Raw genomic sequence first — 27325 nt, 5'->3', positions numbered from 1 at the left:
ATGTTTTTACATGCCCATTGCTAAATTCATTAACACTTTTATGCCTGTTGCTAAATTCATTACCACTTTTAACTCTGTAGGTTGCATCAGGTTGCAATACTTGGAACAACAGCTAAAAATATTATAGTCCTTTTAACAACTTTGGATATTTATAAATGTGCAACCTCTTTATCGGAAACAATATTCCCAGGCTAGGGCACTGTCAGGTTAACATCACTCATGGAGACACTTTTTGTTGGTTTAATGGAGGGATTTGCAGAAACCAAGCTGAACCATGTGAGGGTTGAAGCGAAAGGACCCAGAAATGCACTTCTGACCTTTCATGGGAAGGTCAGGGAGGGCTGAGCTGATCAACAAGATGTTGAAACAGGGGTAAGGAGATGTCCCCCTACTGCTTCCAGTGCTGTCAGCTGGGCAACACCTTGGTATATTGTGCCAGACTTCTCCGAAGGTGTAAACCAGGATGGAGCCATTATTTCTATGGAGGGAAGGTGTCAGAATTCATTCCCAGAGGACTGGTAAATGCCCTTATTTGTACTGCGAGAGACTACAGGAACAAGTCTCCATCAGGCATTTGCACTTGCTGTTGGCATTAAAAGCAAGAAAAAGAATGATGCATTGAATTTTTTATCCCCAAACCTCCTTTGCTTTGAAAACATTTCATGGAGACAAGACGCCCATGTGCTTTTATCTAAATACAATCTCAACTTCCACTGCTTAAAACCTGGCATCTGTAATATGCACGACATTCAACTGGAAAGGAAACGGAAAATAACACCAACAGCAAATAGGAGACAAACAAATCTGGTGTCTGAAGATGCTAATGCAAGAGAGATTTTCTTCCAGGTGATGTTTTCACAGTGAGCTGTACTTACACCTTGTGTCCACATCCCACAGACAACCAGCTTCAAGCATATATTATATTTTACTGACTCCTACCTCAAGGTGGACATTAGGTGAGGAAGCCAGTCAGGGGGTGAACTTGCTTAATGCCACAGAAATAAATTTGCCTGACATTTATTCCTCATCCTCTAATTTTTTTGGTTGTTTATAAAAAATATATATATAAAAAAATCTCACGCACATTGGAACCAGACCTTTTTAATCTGTCACAAGGTAACTGCTAAAGTAACACTGCTTATTTCTAGCTGAAAGCAAAGCTGAGGTACAGCACACAGTTTGCAGAGATTAATTTTAGTCTGAGCCTATGCCACTCACTTCATATTTCTATTTATTAATATTTACTTGTACTAAATTAGAGGGTGGAAGCCTGAGAACTCCCTCTGTTCACCTAAGAAAGCAAACAAGCTACTGGGAGAAATGGGAATATAACTTGAATTTATAGAAACAGTGTAGATTTAAATATAAATAAATCTGTATTTATAGGTATATGCATATGTATACTTACATATATATGTATTTGTATTTATAAATCATACAAAGTGAATTACCAAAAGGTTTTAGGCTGTTGGGCTTTACTGGAACCGAGATCATGACCTTGCTTTCAAAGCACACCCCTGATCTGGACTAACACACATCGGTCAACTCACCCTTTTGCCTCACCTCTGCCAACAGAGCAGCCCCATGGCCACCCAGTGCCACCCTCTGCCCCGTGTGTTTTTGTCCTTGTGGCCACATTACTTCCACCCTCTTCTTTCCCTCCTGTCCCCTTTTTCCACTTCTTTGGCCTGGTGTCCAAGATGACACATGGACATAGAATAGAATCTTAGAACAATTTTGATTGGAAAAGACCTTTAAGTTCAAGTCCAACCATTAACCCAACACTGTCACTAAACCATGTCCCTAAGAACCTCATCTATGCATCTTTTAAACCCCTCCAGGGATGGTGACTCCACCACGTCCCTGGGCAGGCTGTTCCAATGGCCGAAGGCCCTTTCCATGAAGAAACAGTCTATGGCAGAAAGGTCTATAGCAGGACCAAGCTCGGTGGTGCCTTCACATGCATGCACCATCCTGGACACCATGTGGTCTCCAAACCCAAAGGCCCTCATGCCTTACAAATGTCCCCTGCTCCTGATTGCCAAAGGGAAGCCCTCAAGCCAAACATGCAGGATCCTCTTTTCTAACCCTCCCCTCCTCCTTGTGCTCTTGACATCTCCATTTCTCTACCCAGCACCTATGTCCCCTGTTTATTTAAACTGCAGCTGTTGAGACAATGACTTTCTGAAGTTCTTTTGTTATCTTACGGTTGCCAGGATGGAACGTCATGACAACTTTTCTTTGTGGATCAAGTCCTATCATGGTTTGTCATCCTTTTCCAAAAGCTGTTTCTCAGGACTTTCCTTTATGAGCCAAAGAGTCAACCTTGAAAGGCAGGCTTTCACAAATCAAAGGTTCTTTGGTTCAGGTCTATAACCAGGCCTGCCATTTGAGGCACTAATGGTAAATAAATGCTGACGTTTGGAGGAAGTGAAATTCCTCAAAGAAACAAAACAGCCAACAAAAATATTTTTCTGTGATAATGGAGAAGCCCTTCATTGCAGTTTTGACCTTTTGTAGCATTTTTATTTAAATATTTGTTCATGCTGTGATTTATCTTTTATGCTCTTATTTATTTTATCCTATACATCAGTGACTGCTCTTTTTACATCATTGTCAGCAATTTTTCTGTTAATTGTTAATTCTGTTAGTAATTTATGAAGTAATTTGCTTTATGTTTTGCTCATTCTTCCCCAGAAAAAAAAAAAAAAAAAAGTGTTCTGAAACATGGATCTAAAATGTTCTTTTTGGTATTGAAGTATTTTATTATATGCCCCTTAACGGAGCAAAAGACAAAAAAATAATAAAATAACATCTCTGAGGAATGCTTCATTTTGAACACATCAACATTTCCCCTGAAATAACAAACATGTCCAACCAGCCCTATAAACCACAATTACCTGCTTGTTCTGTCTACCCATACCAGCAGCCTCAGCTGCCCAGATGTCAGGATGGCACTCAGAGCTGTTTCCCTTGCACACTAGAAGAAAAATAAAGATCTGGCCTCTTTCTTTGGCTCCTGCCCACTGCATTGGGCTCTGTCTGAGACCTGGGGTAGAGATTTGCTCCTCCTGAAATGCCTGTAGCCCACGCACGTCAATGGGCACTGATTGCTTTGACACCTCGTTTTATGCCACCTCTTCTTTTGAGTTCCACGTGGCTCCTCTTAGCTTCTGCCTTTTTCCCCCACTTGCTGGGTCAGCTATAGCACCCAGGAAGCCAAAATAATTTCTACTTCTGAGAGTATTCACAGCCAGGCTCTGTTAAAGCATCTTCATTGCAGTAGGACAGTCAGAAATAAGGAGTCACTGTGCTTGGTATACATTCATCACAAATGTCACGTACATCAAAAAAGAAAATACCCATAAAAAAAAAGTTAAAATAACATCATCGCAACAAGGACAAATTTATGCACACTCCATCCCTTAATCACAATTAAAAGAAAAATTCCCCACAATTGTAATGTTTTCTGGTAATATCCAGTTCGTGTTTTGCCTGTTACCTCTCCCGGTTACCGTCTTTATCTGGAATTTCTCAAGAGCCCCATGCTGGGCACTGCAAAGGACAGCAGCACAGCTTTGAATCCTCTCTTGCAATCACTTCTGGCCCACTTTTAATATGTTTGAAGACCTGGGGTCAGCTGGACACAGGAGCCAGCAGAGCAGGAACACGCAGCCAGGACCAATCACAGCTTCCCAAAGGACTGTTGAATCACCTGCCCATGGTAAGGCAAGCCCATATTTATAATCACTTAAATATTATGATTGCAGAACTATTCTGCATTGAATGTGAGCAGGACCCATCTCTCCCAGCTCTGCACCCAGGAGATGCTGCAGGCAGCTGCATCGCAAAGGTGAACTCAGGGCACGAACCCAGGGTCTGCCTTGTGCAAACCTGGAGTACATGCAAATACTGATCAAAATCACTTAAGCCGTGGTCTTTTGCACTGAAAAATTGCCTTTGCTTTTCAAGACTCAAGTATAACATGCAAATGCAGTGTGACAAACACTGTTCATCAAGTGTATGTCTCTTTTTATTTAAAAAACCCAGTTCACACCACTACATGGCACTACCCAAGTCTTAGGATGAACTCTGCCCCAAAAGGGTAAAAAAGAGGGAGGAAAGAGATGTAACACATCAAAAAGGGAAGGAGCTGTATCTCCTTCCAGCTCAAGCCTGACAGATTGGCAACATCCCAGGAGCTCAAAGATCTCCATGTGTGTTTACTTCGACTTCTTCCATGCTGACCTATCCGAACACTTTTATTTGGGTTTAAGTGCGTTAGTAATAAACCTGTTCCTCATTACTTTAAATTATCTGTAATAGCCCTGGTTTAGACTGAAACAAGGAGACAGATGGAAAGCAATGAGATAACTAGATCTTAATGAGTTGATGTTTGCTAGCCGACCCACGGTGATGGCATGGGACATGTTCTCCCCCTACCTGGTTCAGGAGGGGAAAGGCATCAGTGCAACCCTAAAGGTTTTATTCATGGTTGGGGCAGGTCCATCAGAGTAGCACACAAGGTGGCAGCCCCAGCCTTACCGCCAAAAATGCGCACCTTCATCTCAGCATCCCTGCATCCACTTGAACCCTGCGGTCCACACCAGCTCCAGCCTTCAACTGAATAACGTTTCCTATCATGTCCTTTAGGAGAAGCCTTTCTTTTCTGATCAAAAAGGTGGTTAAAATCCCACTGTACATGAGAAGCTCGGTCCGGCCTTCACTTTGGAGGAAGGCACATGATTTCTTTATCTCTGTATGTCACTGGATAGATTAGATGAGATATATTTATCTAGTCAGCAATCTGTGTCGCTGCAAAGGCACAGCTGCAAAATTCCGTGGGCTGAGATCATCCCAAACTGAGTTTAGCATCCCAGTAAGAAACGATGCTTCATTTTGGTGGCTGACATGTTTTCATCAAAACAAGGAAAATTATTAATTTGACCTCAAGTGTTGAGTGTTTGGGTCTTTTGGTTTTAATTAGCATTTTAAAAAATTAAAGGACTTGCTTAGTGGGTTTTTTTTAAGCAAAACCACCCTTTTGAACGCTTTCTTTGTACAGCATTTGTTCCTGCTTGCTTGTGTTTTCCAGCTGCTCTGCTTCGCTTGTTCCCAGCAGAGTCAAAAACCCTAGGAAGGAGGGCAAAATCTGAAGAAAGAGAAAAGTGCATAAGCAGAATAAGGAAGATCAAAAATGTGTCATTTCCTGTAATCACTGTCAAGGAAAATAAGGGAATAAATATCTTATTATATTTTTTTGTCCACTCTCATATCCAGTGAACTGAGAGATCTCCCGTGCTCTGAGAGACAAGCAGTTAAATCACCTCACTTGGACTGCCCTTTAGAGTCATCTTTTTAAGAAAGAAAAGTTGAAAAAATCATTAATAAACACACTCCAAGGAAATATTTCCTGTGTACAGTAGAAAGGAGCCGAGGGAGAGCCCCTGTTTGACACTGGGGTCAATCCCCATCGCAATGTATGGAGGCAGGAGAGTAGGGTCACTGGGAGGAAACCACTGTAAACAGGATCTGCTTTTATCAGTGGGAAACAAAAACAACCCTGTTTAAATTAGCCAGAAATATGTGCCTATATGTTTTAATCGCAAGCTGCCATTTCCAAGTCTTGCATCAGGGTTAAGGCACAGACACGGACCTGCTGACCACAGGCTGTCCCTGAATGCAAGACACTGGTTGTCCCTTCTGATTTGGGGATGGAACTAGTGAGGGACAGCAGCCTAAGCAGGATTCCTGGGATGGAGCTGAAAGGAGGAGGAGCAGGGTTAGCATGGGAAGGATGTTTGCTGGAAGCCCTGGGTGCAGCACAAGAAAGGAGACCTGAGAGCTTTACAGAGCACAGAATCATAGTTTAGGTTAGAAGGGACCTTCAGAGCTCCCCTAGTGCCCCCCCTGCCATGAGCAGGAACATCTTCACCAGCTCAGGTTGCTCAGAGCCCCGTCCAGCCTGGCCTGGGATGTTTCCAGGGATGGTTCATTCACCACCTCTCTGGCCAACCTGGGCCAGGCTCTCACCACCCTCAGGGACAACAATTTCTTCCTCATGTCCAGCCTGAATCTCCCTCCTTTAGTTTAAAACCCTCACCCCTTGTCCCATTGCAACAGGCCCTGCTCAAAAGTCTGTCCCCATCATTCTTCTCGGCACCTTTGATGCACTGAAAGGCCACGATAAGGTCTCCCTGCAGCCTTCTCTTCTCCAGGCTGAGATGGGATATGGGCACTGGGAAGGGGAACACCCACCAGCCTTGAAGAGCATCCCTCCTGCTGCGATGTGGTGACTTGGGGGAACCCGCCAGCCTTGCAGGGCAATTTTCTGGCCGGATGCAGGGCCTGGAAGGAACCTGCCGGCCTTGCAGAGCATCCCTCCTGGTGGGATGCGGGGCCCGGTGTTCAGTGGGGAGGTACAGCCCCCCCACCAGCGCAGCGACAGGACCCCCCCGGCGCGGGGGGGGCGCTGAACGGGACCTCCGGTCAAACCCTGAGCTCTGCTGCCTCCTGGCGGCGGCGGGAGGCGCGGCTGCGGGACGGCTGCACCCCCGGGGTACTCGCCACCCCCTCGGGGTGTCTCCACCCCACTGCTGCGTGCCCACCCCACCTGCACGACCCTGGGGTGCCTTCTCCCAGGGACTGGGTGCCTACCCCCCAAGTGCGTGCCTGCCCCCTCCGTCTGCTCCTGAGCCCACCAGCGGTGCCTGCCCCCCGTCAGGGGGTCTCTTCCGCCCAGATGCGAGCTTGTGTCCCCCTCCCATATTGTCTCGCCTCCCCACGCTGGGTCTGAAAGCGCACGGCGCTGCTGCCGCCTTCACCCTGCCCTGGGCTCGCCTCGTCCCGCAGAGCAGCGCTGCCGCCGCCTACTCCTCCTCCTCCTCCTCCTCCTCCTCCGGCCGGCACCTGACGCGCGGGGCTCCCGACATCCCCCCCCGGCCCGTCCCTCCCGTCCCTCCCTCCCCTCGCCTCTCCCGGAGCTCTCCCGTGCAAGCGGGAAGACGAGCGGAACCGCCGAGCGCTGCCGGCGCTGCCCAGCGCAGCCCCCCGGAGCATGCGAGGGCAGCGGGGGGGCACCGACCTCGCTGCCCCCCCGGGGCTGAGCGGCGGCGAGAGCCGGTGGTGGGGAGGGGGGCAGAACGACCGGACAGTGTGAAGAGGGCTGGGAGGGGGGACGAGGAGCAGCGCATCCTCCATCCCGGCTGGGGGGACTGAGCCGTTCCCCAGGGCGGTGGTGCTGGGGAAAACGAGGTGCTGAGCGAGTTTTGGAGGGGGCTGCGGGGATCATGCCGAGGGGGCTGTGCCTCGGCATCGCTTTCTCCTCGCCCTCCATGGAGCCCGGACCTTTTCTACAATGACTTTCCCTGAGCTGAGCAATGGCAGCTTGAGTGGGAACCGGACGGGACAGGGAAGCCAGAGCGGTGCCAATCGGTCCTGGGGACTGCAAGGTGAGGAGACCCCCGAGGGCAATGGCACCACGCTGACTTTCGCCTTGGACGTGCAGGCGGTGGGCGTCGGGGTCTTCCTGGCCATCTTCATCCTCTCAGCCATCGTGGGGAACATCCTCGTCATCCTCTCGGTGGCTTGCAACCGGCACCTGCAGACAGTCACCAACTACTTCATCGTCAACCTGGCCATTGCTGACCTGCTGCTCAGCACCACTGTGCTGCCCTTCTCAGCCACTTTGGAGGTGCTGGGCTTCTGGGTGTTTGGGCGCATCTTCTGCAACATCTGGGCAGCTGTGGATGTGCTGTGCTGCTCTGCCTCCATTATGAGCCTCTGTATCATCTCTGTGGACAGGTATATCGGTGTCAAGTACTCCATCAAGTACCCCACAATCATGACTGAGAGGAAGGCGGGGGTCATCCTCGTGGTGGTCTGGCTCTCGTCCATGGTCATCTCCATTGGGCCACTGCTGGGATGGAAGGAACCACCACCGCCGGATGAGAGCATCTGTAGCATCACAGAGGAGCCAGGCTATGCCCTGTTCTCCTCCCTCTTCTCCTTCTACTTGCCCCTCATGGTCATCCTGGTGATGTACTTCAGGATCTACGTGGTGGCCAGACGGACCACCCAGAGCTTGGAGGCAGGGGTCAAGAAGGAGAGGAATAAATCCATGGAAGTGGTACTACGTATCCACTGCCGCAGCGTGCTGGAGGACCCACTCTCCAGCACCCGGAGCAAGGGACACAACTTCAGAAGCTCCCTCTCCGTGAGGCTCCTCAAGTTCTCCCGTGAGAAAAAAGCAGCCAAGACTCTCGCCATCGTTGTGGGTGTTTTCATCCTCTGCTGGTTCCCCTTCTTCTTCGTCCTACCTTTTGGTAAGTGACCTTGTACTCCATCCCAGCCCCACTGAGCCCCTGGGGAACTGCTCTTTGGGACAAACTTCCAAGGCACAACTCATGCATGGAGGTGAGGGACAGGTAACTGACAGGTGAATAAACAAGCAATGAATTAATTCAATTAATTAACACTTATTCAGTATTTATTAACCAGAGTCATATAATCAAAGTAAATAGCAAATGAATAAAATAGCAGCATAATAATTGGTTTAATTAATTCTTTCTGCGTTCAGTGCTTTAATTAATGAAGTTCAGACTGAGGAGGAAGCAGCTCTGTTTCAAACAGGCTGCAATTACGGCACAGTGGTCCCCCAAAAGCTTTGCTGGCCCTGCTTTCAGCCTCCCTTCCTCCCAGTTTGGGTGAGGCTACCCAGATCTGCCTCTGTGTGCCCAGGGCTTCCACTCCTGCTGTGAACCAGTGATGACACTGGAGATGAGTGAGGTTTGATCCCTCCAAGGTTAGTGTCAGGGTCTGAAGCACAAGTCCCACCAACTTTCTGGGATGCCAATGTTGTGCAGGGACCTGGGGCAGGAGCAGGTCTTACCTCCAAGGCTGATGGTCCTGGGTGACTGATCCACCTCCCACAGGAGTATTGCCCTCAACTCCTGGCCTTGCTGTGATGCTCATGTCACCAGCTCCTCATTTGGGGGTGTCTGATGGGTTGTGCTCTAAAGTTTTGGCAAGTTGTCTGCCTGAGTGAAGAGGATGCAGCTCCCTGCATGCAGAGGAGGCTGAGCGGGCACAGAGCCCACCAGGCAGGGGGGCACATGATGTCCAAGGCAACGTCCCCCTCTGGCACCAATGCTACCCATGACCCATAAAGTGCAGGAAAGCCAGAGCTCTTTGTCTCCACCTCATCTAACAACAGGCACCCAGTTCAGGGGACCAGATTAACCTTCTGGAGTAGTGTAGCTAAACCCAGGGGAAAAAATAAAACAAAATAAAATAGGATGACTTCTGAATATCGATGATGGCCTTTGCACAGAGCTCAGCAAAGCAGAGAAGTCTCTCATTCCAACTGCTGGGTAGGACCCATGTGTCCCAGAACCCAACAGGCATTTGTCTCCGAGTAACACTGCAGCCAGAGAAATGTTATAGCTAGTTCCACGCTTTTTCTCAAGATTTTTCAAATCCTCTTGCTGGAGGCTGCCTCTCCAGTCAAGGGACACAGAGCATGGTGACCACAGGAGGCATTGTGACCCTCTAAGGTTCTGATCTCCCTCCAGCACTGTGGCTGTCCCCTTGGGGACAGCTGAGCCCAAGGCTGTTGGACACTATTGAGGACACTCGGTCCCCACGTGACCTCCAGTGGGATAGTTCACCAGGACTAGTGGTGCCTCGGGATCTGAGGTGTCCCCAGAGTGGTGGATCAGGGTTGTGGGTGCCTCGTCCCACCATGTTGCTCTCTTGTACCTCCCTGCTTCAGTTTCTCTCCCTGAGTGAGGGTGATATTTGCTGAGTTTATCTCACTTCTCTGTAGGTGAAATTGCTGCTGTGAAGAGTTTTCACCCTAAGTGAGCATGAGGGTTCATGGTATACCTCAGGCAGGGAGGAGAAAGGCTGCAGTAAACTTGTCTCACTGCAACACCCAAGATGAATTATCCCATCTATTCGTGCCTCAGTTTCCCTTTCATTGATCGGGTGCATTAGTGGATTTTTATAGCCTGCAAATAAACAGTTTGGGAATCGTGGGGCTCAGGGAGATTCTAGTACTTGATGGCTGAGATCTATGGGCAGCCCCGTTTTGCCATTTGCCTCCTTGGCCGATCAGAAGGGCAGGAACCAGCTCCAAACATTTACACCCTACAGCTAATGAACTGGGAATAGGCATCCTGTTCCTCTGAGTTATTCCCTGTACTTGGAAATAGAGAACAAACATCAGGCAAATACTTTTCAGTAGAAAAAAAAAGTTTTATTTTGTTTTACCATATCTGTCCACCCTCAAAACTCTTGAAGCAGCTTCTCACTGATGTAAATCACTACCATCGCACTGAAGGCAAAGGAGACACTGATTTACACCCGCTAAAAATCAAAACTTCATTCTTTAATTACCCCCTGTGAACCCATTTGCTTCCTCCAAGCACACAACTTGCCAAGTTCTTTATAAACACAGTTTTGGTCTTTACTTCCTGCTGTATTATGCATATAATCTAAACACAGCTAAAGTTCATTTAATTTATGACAGCAAAATATGCTGCCTTTGATTTCACCCCCCTTTTATTAATTGCAATTTCCTATTCAAATCTAAGAATCATTCAATGCTATCTAGAAGGAGAACAGAAACTTGTGCAAGGTCTAATCTCTGATTTCACAGCTCAGGAGGCAGATCTGAAACTCAGAGAAATCAACAAAGTTCACTTTAAATGCACAAGCTGAAACATGCTGGAGGCAATTCCCTTGAAAAGAAGATTGTAATTGGTTAAGTAGAATGGCTGCTTTATTTGCTTGTTAGACAAACTTACATGAAAGAATTTGAGGCCAACTAGAAACGATATTGATACATATTTTAAATGAATTGAAGTACTGGTGAGAAACAAAAATCACTTTCAATTGAAGTGAAAAATATTGTTTCAATTTAAGAAAAAAGGTGAATGGAAGTTTATTAAAAAACGAGTATTTAAATACATTTCAACATGAACTGTCATATTAAAATGAAATTAATAAGCCATATATTTTCTTCTGAAATTTTTGAAATGTTTTGACTTTTATTTGACATGAATTTGCAAGAAGTTGTCATTGAGTGACTTACAGTGTCGACTGAAGGTTTTCTCATTATATTTTTAAGACATGAGTATATTTTTTTTCAGCTAAAAAAAAAGTCTTCCTTCTCTACTTAGCACAGATTTAGCAATAAGAAACTTCTGTGTCGTCTCTGTCACCATTGTCTATGTGAGTCTGCACACATCTTTGCATCTTTCTGCAGAATAGTTTCCATGTTAGTTAAAAAGGAGTAATATTTATCCCATCAGTGTTGGACAGCTGAAACAACCAACAATTTTAAGTAACAGGATCTATGTATGTGCCAAACATTGTCAGACATTTCTCCATGCTTGAATAATCTACAAAGGTTCTGCTTCAAATTATCTCAAACTCCCCAATACTCTATTTACACAGTCTATTTATCAGCTAAGTAATTTAGCTCACCCTTGGGTTTGTGATACATGTCCCTAAGCACAGGATGCCATCACCACGAGTTTTAACACAATTAACAGTTTCCATGGCTAACAAGGCTCTTTAGGCAGCTGTTTTTTTGACAAGAGATGAAACCATAATTACCCACACAAGTCTCGTGTGGGTTGAATATTTTGCTGGGTGTGTAGTAGAGCTCTACTCAGCTACTTTGTCTGGGGATCCTGGGTGGTAGTTGTGTGTTTTATGCCAGGGTCCTTCTTCCTTCAGCAAAGACCTGTCAAGAGAACGTAACTGGAGGTTCCTCAGAGATGTGGGCCAATTTGTAGCGTAGGATTCATCTCACTTGGTTGTCCTCAGGCATCTTGTGCCTTCACCTCAGCTAGGCACAGTATCATGGAGATGTTAGTTGGAAAGGACTTCTCTTGTATATCCTGAAATTTTCTGAGTCATGATGGAAGTGGCAGAATTGGCATGGAGAAAGGAATGGGCAACTGCTTCGGAATAATTTGCTATGGCCCAGAGGATCAGATCAAACTGGAACAAGAGCAATTGAAATGAACTGTTCCATCTGCCACACATCCCCCATTGATCCTGGTCCACAGGAACCATACATTCATTAAAAATGCCAGCAAAGACACACACAGCATCAAAAGCTGCTATTTCCTAGTCTCCAGTTTGATTTATTGGGCATCATCCAGGCAAGAGTCAAGATTCTTCTTGTCTGCTTTGCACCACAGGATGTTTCCATCAGATGGGTTCATGCCAATTTAGCATATTTCATTAAATCATAGGGGACAGACGGGTCTTCCAGCCTACTTCCCTTTCTCAGGGACAGACCACTTGACCCCAAACCATTCCTGACCTGGCTTTAAAGACTATTCTTAAAGCATTACAGCAAGGGCGAATCCCTTGCTTTATCAGGCAAATCATATTGTTGCTTAAGCAGCCCTCAAATGTGATTTCTGCTTTTATTTTTCCTAGGGCATGGCAGGAGGCATGCATGTGGTGGGCATGGGACAGGGACACACGGGGGGTGTACAGCCCGCTGGGATGACACTGGAGGGACAGTCCAGGCACAGGGGACCTGGCTGGGAGTCATCTGTGTCAATTGTGTCTATCTAGAGATAATCATAGAACCATAGAACGGTTTGGGTTGGAATGGACCTTTCACGCTCCCCCAGTGCCATCCCTGCCATGAGCAGGGACATCTTCACCAGCTCAGGTTGCTCAGAGCCCCGTCCAGCCTGGCCTGGGATGTCTCCAGGGATGGTTCATCCACCACCTCTCTGGCCAACCTGGGCCAGGCTCTCACCACCCTCAGGGACAACAATTTCTTCCCCATGTCCAGCCTGAAATAATACTGTGGAAAAACAACCTGTGAGATGGGTTTCCCTCCAGGGAGAACACTTTGATATCCTGCAGAAGGGCACAAAAGAGAATTATAAGTAGGCACATGGATAACGAGCCTACAAGTAAATCATTTAGCTAAATCATTTTACAGTGTTGATACACTCCTTGTGTCCTCCTGCAGAAACCACTAGAGTGCAGAACAACAGGGAAAGAGTGAACGTGTGTTTAGAAATATCCAGAAAAAAAAAATATATTATTTGGAACCCCAAATGAGTGCATTTGGTTCCCTTCCTACCCATTCCCCTCTGAAGAAGGCCAGAGACAGATGGAGAGGTTTTAGTACAGTTTTTGCTGGTGCAAGAGATGAAACATTCTGGGCCTCAAATAATGACTTGGGCACCCAAGCCTGAGCATATGCTTTGCCTCTGCCTGGCCAAAGTGATTCATTGAAGGGACTGGGAATAGGACCCAGATCTCCCATGACCTATGTATGGTATTATTCTGCTTCCAGTACACCCACCACACCCCCAAATGAAACTACTTAAAGCCAAATGTCTGGTTTTATACCACAGTGTCATGACACATCTGGAGGCAGTTGCTATAATGGACGTACCATAAACAGGAAAATAATCCATCTTGAAAAATTTAAACCTACTGTGAATCAGTGGACAAAATGTTACAAAATCTCTCAACAGGAGTTTTGGAACCAATACTAAAATACACTATATAATATTAGACACATCTATGTTAAGCTGGATCTGATGGTTTTATTACAATTGCACACACAAAACTTTGTCCTGGATATTCTGGGAAGGAGCTTGTAATTAGCTTGATCTATATTCATTAATTCACGTGTGGATAAATATTTGCTCATTAATTCTGATAATCTGGTTAATGAGATGTAACAAAGATAGAGCAGAAGGGTGAGGATGCTCTTTGGTATGATCATGCAAGGTGGGCATTTAATCTCTTGTGACCAGCTTGTTTTTAAAGGGTTTTGCCACAACAAGCAGCGTGGACTGGGTGCTAGCAACTCCCTTAGTGTGTATATACAGCACTTGTGCTCAAGGCTCTTCAGAAAATGAATATATTTCCTTGGGAAAGCAACATGAATTGTTTTCCAATTGATCAATCAGAACTTCTACTGTGCTGTATTCTAGGTAGCCCTGGTAGTTCCTATTAAAATCATGGGACTCTTGTGGAATAAAATCCTGGTTTCTGGTGCCGAACATTATCTGTTAGGTTAAGTTTTCCATTCTACGTCTTTGTAACAGGGTGAATCTGTTTTGACAAGTGTCAGACAAAATGAGATAGTCATATCTGACAAAGATGACAGGAAAAAAACCACAACTTTCACTTCCTACAGGAAGTTTTATGTTGACAGCCCTGACTTTAAAAAGTTCTGGCAGTACCATACGTTAGAGCAGAAACTGGACATTTTATTCCATCCAGTTTGGGGGGTGATTTATGTCAGGACAGGGCAGGAATTAGACAAAGCTGGCCCAATATGGCCAACTTCTGTGAAAAAAAAAATGCATGTTCCTGAGGTGTTGGCAAGGATGGGCAGTTTAGAAAAACTGGAGTTTGCTGAGGAACGACTTTTAAGATCAATGACCTGATGGTGTCTGATGGGCTCCTCTGCAGTCCCTTGTACTGCTCATTTCTACACTGTTCCCATCTGCTCCAATGTCAAGACAGTCCCTAGCATTAGATGTCTAGAGTATACCATCTTCAGCCAATTGCTCTTCAGTTTTCTATATAACCAACAATAAAAAATAGGTGTTTTGAGACTGCAGTTCATCTCATCCTGACATTGCTATCAAAATGGGTCATCTGAATCACACTCCAAAAGCACCGGTGGCTCCTCAGTGCCTCTGAGGGAGGCTGAAGATCCCAAGCTCCAAGGTCCATAATACACATCTAAACCAGCTGAGATGAATCTCACTGTAAAATCAAACATGAGACCAGTTTTGCCAAAGTCTTACATACTTCCAGCTGGAGCTGGAGCTGATAGACATTCTGCTTTATGCATGTGAATTGTCCATAACACCAAGGGCTCAGGAATCCACACTCAAAAATATAGACATATCTTGGCATTGCTGTGTACATGGGACGGTAAAGTATTTCTAAAGCATCTTTTTCTCCTTGGAGAGCTGTGAAAAGCAACATGTAGATATTTTCAAAAAGTTTGGCCATAACTGAACTAAGTGCCTTCAGATATCATAGAATACCAGCTTGGAAGGCACCAGAAGGACCATCTGGTCCAACCGTCCTTGGCAAGCAAATAGCTCTGTCATCAGAGTGGAGGTGAGCAGGAGGAGTTTGTGAAGTGTGGAGCCACATACTGACCAGTGAGGAGCTCAGCCAGGCTATTATTTGATTGAGCACCCATCTTACCTTGTCACTGGTGTGGCACAGACACTGCGGAGACAATAGAGCATGATATTGAAATTAAATTCTTTAAATGTTAGAAACTAAAGTTTTCCATATGTAATTTTTCAGTTTGATCTTGTCAATCTTTTGAGTCCTTAACTTTGAATTTCCTTAGTGCTTATTTATCAGTTTTATTATTTAGAGTACAGTATAACTTGTCTGCAAGCTATTGCTTTGTGTGTTCAGTAAAAAACAGTGTTCAACTGAGTGGTAAACAAGACAATTTTTAACACATAACCCAATTGCAAAGCAAATAATATTATAATATCTTAAAACATTTGCTCCCTGTATAAGAAAAAACGTCTTTACAACAGCCAAAGCCCAGAATCAGCAGCTGCAAAGGCTGTGGTTTACACACTATATTTTCAGTAGTCACTTTTGTATGGACACTGTTGGGATTTTGAGTGATGCCTGTAGCAACGTTCACTTTTTAACATAAACTCCTAAATTCAGGTGGCTGATAAGGACAGGAGCTGAGAAATGAGAGTTTTTATTTGAAATTTCTCTTTCCTCATAAATTCAATTCAGGAATATACAGTTCTACCTCTGGACATTTCTATATGGTGCATGGCACCATTGGGTATATATTTTGCCTGTCTCTTACCCTTATTGCCCTTTACATGGTGATCCTCCTAACCGGTTTATTTTTTCCTGGTAAACCTCACTGTCTCCCACTTATCTAAGATAGAAGTGTTATCCCATCTTGCACCATGGGTTATACCATCCTCCAGACAAGTAGCAAAGGGAAAGCAACTGAACTGCAACTCTTGGAAGAATGACATTGTCATTTACAATAGAAAATATTTCAGGGTTTGTTTGTTTGGTGTTTGGGCAAAACAAGGCTGTAAAGAGCTTCTGGCATGAAAGGTACTTAGTGAAAAATCCAGTTTTCCAATTAATTGATGTTTAGACTTTTTTTGCCAACCTAAGTGGTTCCATCTCCTTATTCCTTTTACATAAAAAATTTTGAAGTCCTCCTAATGTACCTAACCTTGAGGGTACAAAGCAGGTTTTTTCGCCTGTCTTTCCTGCAAGATAACTTGACTCTTCTTGTGTTGAGGGGATTTCTTGGAGGTTGTGAATCAGCTTTGTTCTGAGCAGACCTTTTCCCAGGAAAGCCTAGTACTAACTACACTTTGCAAATGTGGTTTTCTGCTCTGTGTTGTGAACTAATTACCTCCTTTCCTTGTCATGTCAAAATGAGCCAAGGCTAAGTGTGGTCTCGTAACCCTGAGATTGTCATTCGCTTTCTCTTGGATTGTTATCAAGGCAGATCAGTTGCATGCGTCAACCCAAAATAGCTCTTCTGAAGACAGCCAGTGTTTTATTATTCTGTGCATTGGCTGTTAAATGGTGGTGTGGGCATTGGTGACTTTTCCTGCTGGGCCAGGCCCTAGATGAGCGTGGCTGCTGTAAAGTTCAAGGTGTTGTTTTTCTTTCTTCACAGCAGATGTTACATCAGGATTGTCACTATGGCTATATCCACTAGAGAAATACACCCATTCCAGGAAGCAAACCCTGCACTTTCTCCAAAAAAGTAGTGCAGCATGACTCACATTCACATTACTGAGGGCTAGCCCTCCCTGGAGGAGACTTGCACATCCACAGGGACACAGGGTCTTCTCCAGATTTCACAAGGTATCTCAGTGTGTCTAAGACTTAATATTTTGGGCCATTTTTAAAGCAAGATATACCAGTTTTTGGCAACCTGTCAAAGAAGGATTTAGGTAATCCAAGTGCCTTATCATTCAGGAGGATCTCTATAAATGAGGCCCATTCAATCCTCTGTCCCATCAGGTTAACACGTAGCACCTGTTGGGTGGTAACTCACTGTGGGCAAGGTCTTCTCTGTGGAGTACATGAGAGCACTCATCTCTTCCTCATAAGGAACTCCTGAGTGTGGCCATGAGGTTGGAGACAGCCAACCATCTGTAGCTATGATGGAACTTCTCATCCATTGTGACTTGTTTCTATGCAACATCTGTGACAGGAGGCAAGGAAAAGGATTTGGAGATCTAGAAGGCACAGCAGGAGATGAGGAGGAAGAGCAGGAGGCTTGGAATGTGGTGAGTCCAGCAAGGTGCTGGGAAGGCTGGGATGGGAGCCCTTCTTGTCTCTGGCAGCCCTGAGGTGATGGAGCTGTGAGGTTTGTTGAGATGACCCAACAACAGGCGATTTGCTGAGTGCCACACCAGAACTGTGCCCTCCTTCACCTAATATTGAAATTCAGAACAGTGTTTTGAAGGGCCAAACATGTCTCCTTGTACTTGGCACTGGTGAGGCTGCACTTCAAATCCTGAGGTCAGTTTTGGGCACCTCATGCCAAGAAAGACCTTGAGGTGCTGGAGCGAGTTGAGAGAAGGGAAGGGAGCTGGGGAAGGAGCTGGAGCACAAGTGTGATGGGAGTGACTGAGGGACCTGGGGGGTTCAGCTGGAGAACAGGAGCTGAGGGGAGACCTTCTGATCTCTGAACTGCCTGAAAGGAGCTTGGAGCCAGGGGGGTCGGGCTCTGCTCCCCAGGAACAAGCGCCAGGAGCAGAGGAAATGGCCTCAGGTTGCACCAGGGGAGGTTGAGGTTGGATGTGGGGAACAATTTCTTCCCCAAAGGGCTGTGGGGCATTGGAACAGGCTGCCCAGGGCAGTGCTGGAGTCACCATCCCTGGAGGGTTGGACAGACGGACATGAGGTTCTCAGGGACACGGGGCAGTGCCAGGGGTGGGTTAATGGGTGGAGTCAATGATCTTGAGGGTCTCTTCCAACCAAAATGATCCTATGGTTATGTGTTTTATGGTCTTGTTTTTTTTACCCACCTGCTCTTAATTTGGTTGTGGCTGAAAGGTTTCTGGGATTTGAGAATGAGGATAATTCATGAGGAGTAGCTTCAGTATTAAAGTTCAGCAGCTGGCTGCTTTCACAGGAGAGCTGCTTTCTGATTTGGCAGTTAATTGCCATTCTTGTTAGCTGTAAATATTTCCTTTAGAATATCATTAGGAACACTGAGTGATGAGATCTTCCTTCTGAGGGCTTTGCCTTTACAAGCACTTTCCATCCAGCAATCTCTCAGCCCTTTGCACCTGCACCTGAGCACACAATCCCAAATGTCTTCATCCTCCTCCTTCCTCCAAAGCAAATTCCAGCCACTGCAACACAAAAGTGAAGTCTCTGGTGGGTATTTGTTGCATCGACTATCTGCTGTCTGGGCTGGTGAGGAAACCTGCCAGAGTGGCAGAGGTGGCATTCACATAGAATCATAAAATCACAGAACAGTTCGGGTTGGAAGGGACCTTCAAAGCTCATCTAGTCCAACCCCCCTGCAATGAGCATCTTCCCACACAATGTGTGCTGGGGACAGACTTATCCCAGAGATGCCACCCCCATAGTTCAAGGGTCTAAAGAGGAAAAAGGGGAACACATGCAAATGTCATTGGGAAGGGAGACAACCCATCTGTTTCAACACTAATCATCATTTTTGCTGAAGGAAACTGAGGCACCGTTACATACCTGTGGTCACTTGGCTAATCTTCATTATTGCTAACACATCAGCTGTGCCTGTCCTGCTTTCTCTCTTTTGGTGCTGTATAAAGCTTTCACATAGAAACAGAAAACTGCACTTCTCCCAGCACCACAATTTATGGGTGTGATTAGCCCAAGGGTGGATTTACTGGAGTGGCTGGAGCAGGACATGGCTTTTTAGTTACTTCTAATGAATAGCTTTTCTCTAAGAGGGCTCCTTAGCTAATGCATTTGGAGCAGAGCCAGAGAACCACCAGATCTGGTGGCACAAAACCAACTGCCAGCTTGCTAAAAGAGGGCATTTCCTCCTCCCTGGAACTATCCAACCTGAGGCAATTCACAATTCAGTCATTAAGGCTCACAAAATGCAACTTTTATTTTTACCCCCTCCAGTAACATAAAATGTAAAATGATAAGATAAAAATTGCAAGGGATTTCTGCTGGAAGAAATCCCTGACCTAGACAAGCCCAAGCTGCTTTCCCATTGCTCACCACGGATGGATACACTGAATTAAATAACTCCTGACTGCATTCCACTGCAAGACTGTTGCAATGTGAGGTTGCAAGTGCTGAAAAGCCTAAGACAAGAACCAGGCTGCGAATCCTCCAAAACATCATAGAATCGTTTTCAGTTGGGAGAGACCCTCAGGATCATCGAGTCCAACCATAACCTAACCTAACCCTAGCACTACACTATGTTGCTAAGAACCTCTTCTAAATGTTTTTTAAACCCTTTCAGGGATGGTGACTCCACCACTGCCCTGGGCAGCCTGTTCCAACATCTGACAACCCTTTCTGTGAAATTTTTTTTCCTAATATCCGATCTGAACCTCCCCTGGCGCAACTTGAGTCCACTTCCTCTAGTCCTATCACTTGCTACTTGGGAGAAGAGATCAACACCCTCAATGCTACAGCCTCTGTTCAGATAGTTGTAGACAGCAATAAGATGTCCATGATGGGAGGGAGGGGGGAGGAAACACATATGTATATATATAAGGAAGCTCTGCAAGAGATCTCCCATGCAAGGATCAATCAGGCTAGACATGAGGAAGAAATTGTTGTCCCTGAGGGTGGTGAGAGCCTGGCCCAGGTTGGGCAGAGGGGTGGTGGATGAACCATCCCTGGAGACATCCCAGGCCAGGCTGGACGGGGCTCTGAGCAACCTGAGCTGGTGAAGATGTCCCTACTCACGGCAGGGGTGGCACTGGGGGAGCTTTGAAGGTCTCTTCCAATTCAGACTATTCTATGAGTCTATGATTTCCTCAGACCAGCCTCACAGATCACTGAGGAACAGCCTGTGGGTAACAATAGGGATTGTGGAGGGCACTGGCCCAAAAATCCAGGGACTCAGAGCCTCTTCTGAGCCCCTATGTCACCAGATGAAGCTGGCAATGGTGTTATTTCTTGCCCCAGGTGAAAACCCCTTCACCTCAGTCCCAGGCAAGGGAGGTGAAATGTGTCTTACCACCCCCAACATGTTTTCAGAAATGCAATTTGGAAGGGCATGGGGGACACATACATGGACAATAAACAGCGGAGACACCATCAGCTGCTCACTGACCTAGTTTGAGCACAGAGAGCAGAGAAAGTGGGTTCAAAGCAGCTGCCAGTTCTTGAACCTCTGCCTTTAAAGCCAAGTTCTCTCGGAGACACTTGTCAAACTGCACCAGAAAAGTTTTGCAGCCATGGGCTATTTCTGTTCCCAGGGTCCCTGCCATAGGAATTATCTGGAAAGCTGTGAGGATGTGTTGTGAAGTTGAGCTGGCAGCCAGCCACGGGCTTGTCTGCTTCCCTCAGTATTGCAATCAGGCTTGGGATTTGGGTAAAAAAACACAACAAAACAAACTTCACGTTACAGGGTTTGCTCTCCTTGCTCAGAGACAAACATGCAGAGACAGAGAATGAAGAAGAAAAGTTCAGTTTTCCAAATATTACATTGCTCTCTTTACTCTGCCTCGCAAAAGCAGAGTTATTTGGGATTAATCACACTGTGCTTCATTTCCAGTGCCACCACACGGTTACAGCACTCCAGGCCTCTCTGCAGACTGATCTGAGATCCTTAACAATGCACAAGCCCATTTGTCATGTGCTTCAGCCCCTTTTGTGTCAGGTGCTGTACAAGCAGTAATATTATTTCTAGCCCAGAGGAACTCAAAGTAGTGGATCCAGATGGAGGTGGGAGACAGGAGAGCACCTGGTGGTGCAGGCAGACTGCAGTTTTGCCAGTATTCTGGCAAAGGAGTAGGAAATAGTGGTGTAGGTATCGGCAGATAGTTTCTGCTATCCTAGGAAAGCAACCAAGAGAAAGGGACCAATTCCCATTTCATCTGATCACCTCCTTGGCCCACCACGCTCCATTCCTGGGTCCCCTTCCCTGGGTTCTGCCATACTGGTGCTTCCCCTCTCATCCATAGAATCACAGAATCATTTAGGTTGGAGAAGACCTCTAAGATTATCTGGTCCAACTGTTAACATAACACTGCCAAGGCCACCACTAAACCATGTCCCTAAGCATCACATATACTTGTCTTAAAAAAAAAAAATCATTATCATTTAATTAATTATCATATTATTATATTAATTTATTGTATTATTAAAGCACAGTGATTTAATTTCATTTCTTTGTGGTACAAAATTTACATCTGTGATTCACATTTATTGTGTAGGGAATATGATTTCACTAAAACCAGTAGCTGGGATTTGATCTACAAGCTTGTTCACTAAAAACACCATGACCTTAAAAGATTAACAACTAATTAACAATTAACTCTTGTCAGGATACACAAGAGAATAAACTCAGACGTGGTACCAGTGTTCATTATAACTATATAAACTGGGATCTATCCATTCCTCTGATTAACAAGGTACATCATTCTGGTTTGCGGTAGACAAAGAGATCAGAGGTAGGACCAGACTCACAGGTGAAGACTTCTACATATAGTTGTCCATGGGCAGGTGTCTGCATGTGAGCTTGATGTTTCAGCTCCCATTATTGTCCATGTCTAGAGAGCTAGAGTGCTAACCAAATTTGGATTGTGACTGACTTCCCTCAAATATGCCCAGTGCTGTCCAAGATCCCCTAAGGTAAATGAAGCAACCATGCTGGGTTTTTGGTTGCAAGACAGTACCTAGAGAAGCCCAGTGCTCTTCCAGAGACCAGGAGGGACATCCCAGGGCGTTTATCTCCAGTGGTACAAGACATGTAGGCAAGCTAAGTATCTACTTTAGGATGATTTGGATTGTGCCCTGGATTGATTTCCTAACAAATTAAAAAGAAAACCAGACACCCTCATGGAAAATACTTCTGGTATCCTGCTGACACAAAGGTTACATGAAGGTTTCCCTGTCCCATAAAGTGGAGTGTAGGTTGTGCCTTGAAGCTCGGTATTTTGGTAGGTCAGTACCTTTCCCTCAGATGCACCCTTCCGTAGGTTACTTCTGAAGCTGTGTCCTGAAAATAAAAATAAAGGGGTCACTGCTTCTTTTTCAGATGGCCTATTTGGAAGTCAATCTGGCTCCTTTTACATCACTGTCAAGCATTAAAAAACACACTTAATGCTTCAATGCAGGAATAGTAGGAAATACATAGGAAAGTTTTGGAAGGAAGGGCTTAATCTTTGCTGACTGGCAGAAATAGAGAAGAAAACTCATCTAAGAGAGTTTACTGGTCTGACCTGACTGTTTGTTCTGTAGGCTCCTTTACTTGGTATGATTATCGTAGATCCATCAACTCATTTTGGTTGGAAGAGACTCTCAAGATCATTGAGTTAAACCTAACCCAACTCTGGCACTAAACCATGTCCCTGGGTACCTCATCTACACAACTTATAAGCACCTCCAGGTGTCCACTTCCCTGGACCCATCTGGCCAAACAGATGAAAAACATGAAGCTACCTGCCAGTGGTGGGTTTGGTCTCTCCAGGTTGCCCAGGGAGATGGTGGATGCCCCATCACTGGAGACATCCCAGGCCAGGCTGGACAGAGCTCTGAGCAACCTGAGCTGGTGAAGATGTCCCTGCTCATGGCAGGGGTGGCACTGGTTGAACTTTGAAGGTCCCTTCTAATCCAAACCATTCTGTGATTTAGGACATGCATTAAGGCTGTTAGAGAGGGTGCTGGTGCACACGAAGCTTGTCCCATCACAGCTTTAAGTCTTTGCCCATCTGTTAAAGCTGATATGTGTGAACCAGCTCAGAAATAAACAACATGACACATGTGATGCACAGACTTTTCCTGGGCTTCATTAGCATCCCTTGAGGACCCCAGCGGGAGCTGTGGCTGCTGCTTTCCTATAGGATGGATCCATGAACTTTTCCTAAAGGTCAGGGGAACCAGGACGTGGGTGGTTTCATTTTCCTGCTGCAATGACAGGGCAAGGGAAAGTATTTACATTCAAAACAGAACTTCTCCTGTGTCTGAGGCTGTTTGAGTCAAAAGCAGCGAGGGTAGGGGGCTGAGTGGAGATTGTTTACATTGAATGTGACCATCAGCCTGTCAGGATTTATTCCCACGTTCAGCTGGAAAAGTTCTGTTCCTTCTCTCCGGGTACTCTCGCTGCACACCCATCAGCATGCACTTAGAGAAACCACAGGTGATTAAATTAGCAGCCTAATGTATGGAACAAAAATAATTTGCTCTAAAAACAGGCATTTATCGCTCATAGTAGAACTGGGTGACTCACAGTAGAATTCAGACAAACCATTGGAGAGCAATGTAACCAGAAATGTGATCACATCTGCCATCCCACCAAGTGCATTAGCAATCTCTCAAATGCCTTTTTCCTTCATCACTCTTCATCTTCTTCTCCCTGTTCCCCCACCTATTTGTACCCCTCTGTGGCTCTGATGTACAAACAGCACAGGCAGCTCTCACCATCTTGAGAAAGGCATGGCTGCCACTGCAGATCACCATGTTGCATGATCCCATTCAGAATCACTTGAGCTTCATGCGTGTCCTAGTCCTTGACTGTCTGCTGCCTGTGCCTTTGGGGAGGCCATTCTGGATCTTATTGCATCCAGCTCTTAGAAACTTTGGTCATAGTGGGAACATACCCTTGCCTCGCTTGTAATCATTTAGTTTTGTATCCATATCATCTTCTTCCTTATACAGTTATATTCTCTCTTTGACTTTCACCCTTCTGGAAGATGGGTGGTCAGTTGTCTTCTTCCCCCATAGCCTCTTTTTGCTGCATTGAACAAGCGAAAATTCATCCCACCTGATTAATTCCTTTTGCCTTTATCATCCATATTCCTCCACTGGTCCATCTGGATTTACTCCCCTTTAGGAGAAGATCACTGATGGTTTGGATGCTTTGGGAGGACAAGCTTGTACTTTGCACTCAAACTCTTGAAGATGCACAAGACAAGTGGATATCCAGGCAAGCAGCCTTGTAATCCTGATGTCCCTGTTAGCAATGGCAGTGGCAGGTAACACCTCCCACCTAGAGAAGAGACAGACAAGGCAACCACTTGCACAGTGTTGGTGGATGTCCTCTGTGATTGCCACCAGGCAACCCATGCAGCTTGGTGCTCTAGCTATTAAGTCGGCACTGGGTTTGCACTTTTCAGAGTCATTCCACAGAGATCTCCAAGGAAGAGTGTCTAAAGAAATTAATGGATGTTACTTGCCATGTCCAGGTGCATGCCCAGGATTGTGCCAGAGGGTTTATTTCATAAACCCATCTTTCTCGCTGCTGTTTTGCTCCGTAGAGGACTTTCCAAAGGACCCTCCCTCCAAACTCAGCGGGAAAAGCTCCTCAGGTCATTGGAGGGGATGCACCTTGAAGGCATGACGTCTCCATCGGCCAGTGCTGAAATGTGGATTAAGAAATGCTGCTCCACTGCCAGATATGAGTCACCCTGCCTCTCGAACACTTACTGACGGTCACCATGGCGACTGGGTCAAGCACCTAAGAAAAATGATCTGGGAAAATACATTTTTCTTTCTCCCTATTTCTTTCTTGTCACTTTCAAGTGCTTGCCTCTCACCCTTCTCCTTCTCCAGCCTGCAAGAGACCTGCATTTCAAGGATAAAGCAGCTCTCAGGGAACCAGGGAGACCCTATTTTATTCCAAACTGCAACCATGAAGGTGGCAATTCTACCACACACATTTGAAAAAGGTGTCACAGTCCATGAGAAATCACTGTTTGTGAAGAGAGAGACAGATGGAGTGGGTCAGCCATTGGTGGCATGAAGACCTGGTTCCACCACTCTTTTCTCATAAAATACTCCATCACCACTGGAGTAACCACAGCTGACACTCTGATATCTGCACAGATCCTTGTACCCAGGGCCTGTCTCCTTCCTTCACAAGGTTGAATCCTTCCTCATTTAGTGGCTGTTGGTCTCCATCCCACTCTGAATACATGTTTTAACCAATTCTGCTGGTTACTCAGAAAAGTTTCAGCATTAGCAAGGATTCTCTTGATTTCATCCTCTCCTGGGTTATCATTATTGCATGTTGCTCCACTGCATTGGAACACAAGTCTTATGAGGAGTGGCTGAGGGACCTGGGAGTTCATCCTGGAGAACAGGAGCTGAGGGAAGACCTTCTGATCTCTGAACTGCCTGAAAGGAGCTTGGAGCCAGGGGGGTCGGGCTCTGCTCCCCAGGAACAAGCGCCAGGAGCAGAGGAAACGGCCTCAAGTTGCACCAGGGGAGGTTGAGGTTGGATGTGGGGAACAATTTCTTCCCCAAAGGGCTGTGGGGCATTGGAACAGGCTGCCCAGGGCAGTGCTGGGGTCACCATCCCTGGAGGGTTGGACAGACAGAGATGAGGTTCTCATGGACATGGGGCAGTGCCAGGGGTGGGTTAACAGTCAGACTCAATGATCCTGAGGGTGTCTTCCAGCCAATGATTCTATGATTCTATGTTCTGAGTTGGAAGGGACCCATAAGGATTACTGAGTTCAACTCCTGTCCCTGCACGGGACAACTCCGCAGGTCACACCATGTGTCTGAGAGCATTGTCCAGTCTGTTCTTGAACACTGTCAGGCTTGGGGCTGTGACACCTCCCTGGGGAGCCTGTTCCAGTGCTCCACCTACACAAATCAGAAGCACCATTTCAGGTTTGACAGATAAACTGAAGTCTGGGTCCTGCAGATTTTGGCAGAAACCATCAAGGCTGACATCAGTGCTAACCAGTATCTGTGTTTCTGTTACCCCAAATAGAGGTAAGGAGCAAAACACATCCCACTCGACAGATGTTTCCATTAAATTTGGGAATGCCTGCAAAACCATGCAGAAAAGGCCCACAAATGAAAATCAAACTGAACTGTTTGTTGCCCTTAGCAAAAGGAAGGAAAAGAAACAAACAAAAAAACATGCACACACAGAGTGCAAGAATGGGATCATTTGGGAGCAATTCATTATTTGTTATTCCTTCTAATTAAATCTAGTCATACTGCAGTTACATCCAGGACTGTGTGTGTAGGAGCTGGGACTCCCATAGCAACGTGGCAATTCCTCACTCACTTTATTGTCTTGGTTTTGTGAGCTTAGCTGTGCAAATTGTTGACCTCTGGCCACCATTAGTTTGTGGGACTATCACAAGGGGTCTACAGCAGATGCACAGAAGAACATCAAGCATTAAAATGTGTGTTTTCAGTGAAAAGTTGGATAACGAGGTTGTTGAATCACCCAAGGGAGATCCAGAAGGGTGACAATGGTCCTTTATCAGGACATTTAGGGTCTAGTGAAGGAAGAGATAAAGTCGTTGGGTCAACAAAAGAAAATTAAACCCTGTTTTGCAAATTGACCCATAGCGCTCTATTTCTTTTTATGTTTTGATTAGACTTGGCTTAGTTTGTAAACTCAAATGTAAATCAATTCTAATACAAAGTACTTTGGCATATCTGTTCCTCCATACTCCAAAAAAAAGTTTTGCTTAGAAAAGTTTCAATATTGTTTTTCAAATACTCTCTACCACATCTGCTTTGACCAAAATAACTTGACAAGTTTGCCCTGCATGAAAATCTGTCTTTGTCTCCTCCAATCTCTATACTTTTTAGTGAATGAAAGCAGCAACCAATATATTTTTCCCTCATACCATCAGATGTCTTTTCTTCTGGCAGGCTGCATGAGAGTAGTGTCAGGAGAGATATCCTGGTACAGCCTGGAAAGCTCTTGGGAATCTGTGTATAAAATGATTAAGACGGTTGGATAATAAGGCAGACACATATTAATGCTATGAACAGCCATGACATTTCTTGTTTGCACCCATTTTTCAGTTACCCTTTGCAGAACAAGTCCCAGATCGAAATGCATGTTTTTGCTCTGTATATCCCAAAAAGCCATTATAGGGGACAAAGTGACCTCTTTCAAAGGAAAGTCTTGAAAAGGATGTCACCCAGCCCTCAAATCACCCTTAAGCTGTCCAAAATCCAGGCAAGAGGGGTCAGTTCAACATTGTTGGCCTGAAAACTGTCAGTGCACTTGATCGTGGGAGCAGCACCAAGGGCCAGACACCAGATCAGGCTCAGATATGGAGCCAAATTCTTCCTAGTGTTACCTCAAAATTTTCTTGGGGACTCTGAACACAGAAAATATCAC

General features: G+C 45.7%; 1 protein-coding gene across 2 annotated transcripts in view; it reads left to right on the top strand.

The window, feature by feature from the left end:
• The first annotated feature begins 6860 nt into the window (after positions 1-6860).
• Positions 6861-27325, top strand: part of ADRA1D (adrenoceptor alpha 1D) — a 49998-nt gene continuing 29533 nt past the window's right edge. Inside the window, exon 1 of one of the 2 annotated variants that reach the window (XR_002418358.2) lies at positions 6861-8324. Coding sequence is in view for 1 of the 2 variants with exons in the window: in XM_005506420.3 (XP_005506477.1) it covers positions 7358-8324 (967 nt within the window). In the remaining variant the exon portion in view is untranslated. The remainder of the gene's footprint in view (positions 8325-27325) is intronic. The other variant, XM_005506420.3, reaches the window with a different exon arrangement.

Source organism: Columba livia, chromosome 4 (genome assembly GCF_036013475.1).
Source record: "Columba livia isolate bColLiv1 breed racing homer chromosome 4, bColLiv1.pat.W.v2, whole genome shotgun sequence".
In the NCBI taxonomy this organism is placed as follows: Eukaryota; Metazoa; Chordata; class Aves; order Columbiformes; family Columbidae; genus Columba; species Columba livia.
This window is presented reverse-complemented; position numbering and strand designations above follow the sequence as displayed.